At 40.8% G+C, this 5,810-nt stretch overlaps 1 protein-coding gene across 1 annotated transcript in view; it reads right to left on the minus strand.

Annotated features, from left to right (window-relative positions):
- satb2 (SATB homeobox 2) overlaps window positions 1-2,556 on the minus strand; it is a gene marked incomplete at both ends in the record, with an annotated part of 55,058 nt that extends 52,502 nt beyond the window's left edge. The window contains one exon of the mRNA XM_083996072.1: window positions 2,379-2,556. Within this exon, the coding sequence (XP_083852198.1) occupies window positions 2,379-2,556 (178 nt within the window). The remainder of the gene's footprint in view (window positions 1-2,378) is intronic.
- Window positions 2,557-5,810: the final 3,254 nt, after the last annotated feature.

Raw genomic sequence — 5,810 nt, forward strand, 5'->3', positions numbered from 1 at the left:
AAGAGTTCATCTGTTCATTCACTAAACATTAAAGCTCCATACAGTATAAAGGTAGATGTTTGTGTTAAAGCTCCATACAGTATAAAGGTAGATGTTTGTGTTAAAGCTCCATACAGTATAAAGGTAGATGTTTGTGTTAAAGCTCCATCCAGTATAAAGGTAGATGTTTGTGTTAAAGCTCCATACAGTATAAAGGTAGATGTTTGTATTAAAGCTCCATACAGTATAAAGGTAGATGTTTGTGTTAAAGCTCCATACAGTATAAAGGTAGATGTTTGTGTTAAAGCTCCATACAGTATAAAGGTAGATGTTTGTGTTTAAGCTCCATACAGTATAAAGGTAGATGTTTGTGTTAAAGCTCCATACAGTATAAAGGTAGATGTTTGTGTTTAAGCTCCATACAGTATAAAGGTAGATGTTTGTATTAAAGCTCCATACAGTATAAAGGTAGATGTTTGTGTTTAAGCTCCATACAGTGTAAAGGTAGATGTTTGTGTTAAAGCTCCATACAGTATAAAGGTAGATGTTTGTGTTAAAGCTCCATACAGTATAAAGGTAGATGTTTGTGTTTAAGCTCCATACAGTATAAAGGTAGATGTTTGTGTTAAAGCTCCATACAGTATAAAGGTAGATGTTTGTGTTAAAGCTCCATACAGTATAAAGGTAGATGTTTGTGTTAAAGCTCCATACAGTATAAAGGTAGATGTCCATGTGTAGTGTGATTATAAAGCAGCTCTAGGTTCTATATTAACACTGTGAAAGTATCAAAGCCTCAGTCCACAGAGAAATGCACACAGCCTGTATTCAGAAACTGAGCCTTAAAACCAGCCGTCAGGACTTCCTGTCACTTTGTGATGTCACAACTAAGCCCCGCCCCCTCACCACCTGGACCCAAACATCCAACAACAACACTTTGCAGGATTTGGTTTCTCTGAGTGTTTTATTCTGAAATCTGCTCTGTTTTTTATTGGATCAGTCAGAAAACAGTTGTACCGATGTGTTTGAACTTTTAATTAAATGGAAACTGTAAAAATATTTAGTAAACTATGAAGCTGTGGCGTCTATTTTTTTTCCTTAAATTTGAGGGGAATTAAGAGAAAATAGAATTTATGATTTTTTTATTTTGCAAACACATGGTGACACAACCCCTCAGAGGAATAAACACACACACACACATAAACCAGGAACTTTGACAATGAATGCAGGATCGATAACGCAGAGTGAGTTGTATAAATCTTGTTTATATGGAGCAATCTCCTTTATTTAGTAAGCCTGTATTATACAGTTCCCCTCAGACTTATAGATTAACAGTGTAGAAGCAGCTGGGGGGGGGGGGCAGTGTACTGAGCCAAACACACACACACTCACACTCACACACACTCACACACACACACACAGCTGTGATGTGACAGCAGCCAAACACTGAGGGAGCTCGACAAACCTCTGACATGAGTGTGTGGACATGTTGCAGGGTCTGAGGGGTTTGTACTGAATAATAATGATTATTATTATTATTTTATTGATTTATTAGGTTTAATAGTTTTTGTTTTTAGACCTATTTTAATTTAAAAGATGATGAACCCTCTTGTCCGTCACATTTTCATCCAAATTTGCACAAAATTTTCAAAATTAAACGAAACTTAATGTTGATTCTCTTCCTCCAACGTCAAACCAGAGTGAATTTATCATATTTAATCAAGTGGATTTTTAAAGGGATAGTTCAACATTTTGGCAAATTGGCCCATTTCCAATAATCCCTATAGTCATAGCAGTAGGTTTGTTACCTTTAATTGTCGGTGCAAGCTGTTTTTAGAACGGCGGAGCAGAGTCGTGAGCTGCTCAGAGCTACGCTACGGAGGCTCATTATGGGATTTCTTGGTTTCCCTCATCAAACTCATCAAATACACAATCCAACAACTCCACAACGCTCTGGTGGACAAGTTGTGAGCTGCACATTCACCACGCTATGAGATAATAACACAACGTTACCACACAGAGTTGTTTTAGAGGGAAATACATGCTAAACCGCTGATGCAGGTTGCCTTCAGGGGCAGTTTTTCATCAGCAGTCTCTGTATTTCCCTCTAAAACAACTCTGTGTGGTAACGTTGTGTTATTATCCTATCCTATTATCCCATGAGCCTCCGTAGCGTAGCTCTGAGCAGCTCACGGCTCTGCTCCGCCGTTCTAAAAATAGCTTGCACCGACAATTAAAGGTAACGAACCTACTGCTATGACTATAGGGATTATGGCAATGGGCCAATTTGACAAAAATGTTGAACTATCCCTTTAAAGGTTGATATAATAACAATAGATAACTAACTGTGTTTATAAAATGTGCTGTTCATCATCGTTAACGGCCGGCGGCGTCTCTCTCACCTCCCAGGGGCCTCAGCGGCGCCCCGTTGTGGCGTATGCGTGGCCCCGTCGGGCTCCCGTTGAGCTCCAGTCGTCCCTTCTTCCCCGGCGGCGGGAGGCCGAGGCCGAGGTCGGGGCTGCCCCCCCCTCGGCGCTCGGGACTGTCCTGGGTGATGGGACTCTCCGCTCCTCGCTCCATCCTCCTCCAGATGCCCAGAGGAGCTCCAGCCAGAGAGAAGGAGTCTGCAGGGAGAGAGAGCAGGTCAATGTCAATCAATCAATATCTGGGATTAGAGGTGATTAGAGGTGATATATGGTGTGTTGTGTTCATCCGCTGCTGGAAATAGTCCCCTCCCAGTGGTGTACTGTACACTGCAAAAACTCAGTCTTTCCAAGAATATTTGTCTTATTTCTTGTCAAAATGTCTCATTTCTAGTCTAAACTAATCTCTTTCCACTTAAAATAAGACTCATCACCTAGAAATTAACTTGTTTTTAGATCATTTTCACTTGTTTCAAACTAATTTTCACTTGAAATAAGTAGAAAAATCTGCCAGTGAAAGCAAGTTTTTTGTGCTTGTAATAAGAAAGAAAACCTGCTCCACTATCAGATTTTTCTACTTATTTCAAGTGAAAATCTGCTTGAAAAAAGTAAAAAGTGTCTAAAAACAAGCTGCTTTTTTAATGTGGTGAGTCTTACTTTAAGTAGAATGAGATTTGTTTTGACTAGAAATGACATTTTGACTAGAAATAAGACAAATATTCTTGGTAAGATTTTGAGTTTTTGCAGTGTAGTCTAATGTGTTGTAGTGGGTAAACTGTTCACATAGACCGGTGGTTCTCAAACTTTTTTACATCAAGGACCCCAAAATTGATACAAATTAGACCACGGACCCCCATTGGAAAAGTTAAAGGTACATTGTGTATGAATTCCTCCCATCTAACGTTGCGGTTGTATATCGCATTCGCAAGCAACTCAATTTTGAAGCAAACACCAGAAATACACAAACAATCAATGTACAGTACGTTTGAATTAGCCGTATACATTTATGAAAGATTAAAGAGAAATTTCTGGAAAAAAAGTGGAAAGTTTTAGAAAAATCCTGTAAAATTTCTCAAATGAAGTGGTAAGATTAAAATAAAAAAAATCTTTAAAAAGTAGTAAAAAGTAGAAAAGAAAAATTGAGAAGATACTGGTAAAATTTCCCCAAAAAAAAATCTAAGAAAAGTGGTAAAATAAAAATAAAAAAAAGTCAAACAATAATCAAAAAGGGGAAAAATTTCAAGAAAAAGTTGTGGACCCCCCCCCCCCCCCCCCCCAAGACTGTTTTTACACCTGATGAAGTGACAGACTCACTGAGACAAACACACATCTGTACAATCTGATTCTCTGGAAGACAAGTGAACACACCACAGTTGCATTCTGGGTAAATAAGTGTCTCTTATCTCAGTGTGATGATGACACGATAACACCTAGCTGGAAAAGATTCATGTCGACCAGCGGTGAAGCCTCAATATGAATGTGTTGTTGTTGCCGTGCACGACACATTAAAGGGATAGTTCAACATTTTGTCAAATTAGCCCATTGCCATAATCCCTATAGTCATAGCAGTAGGTTTGTTACCTTTAATTGTCGGTGCAAGCTATTTTTAGAACGGCGGAGCAGAGCCGTGAGCTGCTCAGAGCTACGCTACGGAGGCTAAGAGTTGTTTTAGAGGGAAATTCATGCAAAACCGCTGATGCACGTTGCCTTCAGGGACAGTTTTTCATCAACAGTCTCTGTATTTCCCTCTAAAACAACTCTGTCTGGTAACGTTGTGTTATTATCTCATAGCGTGGTGAATGTGCAGGTCACAACTTGTCCACCAGAGCGTTGTGGAGTTGTTGGATTGTGTATTTGATGAGTTTGATGAAGGGAAACCAAGAAATCCCATAATGAGCCTCCGTAGCGTAGCTCTGAGCAGCTCACGGCTCTGCTCCGCCGTTCTAAAAATAGCTTGCACCGACAATTAAAGGTAACGAACCTACTGCTATGACTATAGGGATTATGGCAATGGGCCAATTTGCCAAAATGTTGAACTATCCCTTTAAAACAAAAAAAGACATAGTCTATTTATCAAGTGGATTTTGGGCCCTTTTTTTTTATTAAATTACAATGTTTTTAATTCAGGTTTACAAATGATTTTCTTGACTTTTACTATTTTATAGTTATTTTCTCATTTATTAATGAGTAAAATCAGCCTTTTCCTGTCACACACACCTCCTAGCAGCAGCTTCCTGGGAATCCCTTCATCTATTAGACGATGAAGAAAGAAGCAGAGAAACTGTTGTTGACACTGAAGCTCTTCCTCCTCCTCCTCCTCCTCCTCCTCCTCCTCCTCCTCCTCCTCCTCCTCTCTGTTCTTACACAACAACAGCAACAACAGGCTGCAGTCGCCCACAGCTCTGAGGTCTGAGTCGTATTAGGAGCTCAGGCAAGATTTCAAATAATAATAAATTAGAAACATTAGAAACATGAACTGTCCCTGAGTTCAGTGAAGAAGACGGAGGAGGAGGAGGAGGAGGAGGAGGAGGAGGAGGAGGAGGAGGAGGAAGAGGAGGAGGAGAAGCAGCTACAACACAGGTGAGGAGTGTTGACCTGAGGTTCAGTCTGGTTCAGTGTTTTCAGAGTCAAGTCTCTATCACCAACAACAAGTCTGGTCCCGATCCCTGATCCCTATCTGACCCCCCACACCCCCCGACCGCCGCCATCTCACCATCTGACCTGGGACACACACACACTGTAACACACACACACACACTATAACACACTGTAACACACACTATAACACACACACACTCAGAGGTTGCAGCTTCATCCTCTAATCTGTTCACATCCTGTTTCTATTACATTTCACTTGGTATTTACTGGACGATGCTATCGTGATAAACACGTCGCAACAGCAAACACACACACACACACACACACACACACACACACACACACACACACTCACCACTTCATCACCACCTGAACATCACCTCAACATCATCACTTCACCATCACTTATAATAATAATAATAAAACCTTTATTTGAATAGGGACAGTGCATATTAAAGCAGAAGTGAGTGATCCGGTCGTTTTGGCTAATGCTGCGTTCCAGGTAGGCTTTTGAAATCGTAAATTACAGCTTCAAGTCACAACTTACGACTTTGTAGCGTTCCAGGCAACCCACTCGTGTTTTTCCGACCTGTTTTACCGGTGAAAGTCACTATAACGGCCACTCGTAACTTCTGACCGGTGAACTCGTACCAGATCGAACTGGTACCACTTCACGGTCGGAAAAATACGAGTTTCCTTGAACGCACCATAACAGTCCTCGTCGCTACGTCACCACATTCACGGCGTCCCTTGGCTGCACACACAGCCCTGCATGCCGTTCTCTCTCCTCATTGGATAAAAACTGTAGGATAC

The sequence above is a fragment of the Trachurus trachurus genome (genome assembly GCF_905171665.1).
Source record: "Trachurus trachurus genome assembly, chromosome: 21".
In the NCBI taxonomy this organism is placed as follows: Eukaryota; Metazoa; Chordata; class Actinopteri; order Carangiformes; family Carangidae; genus Trachurus; species Trachurus trachurus.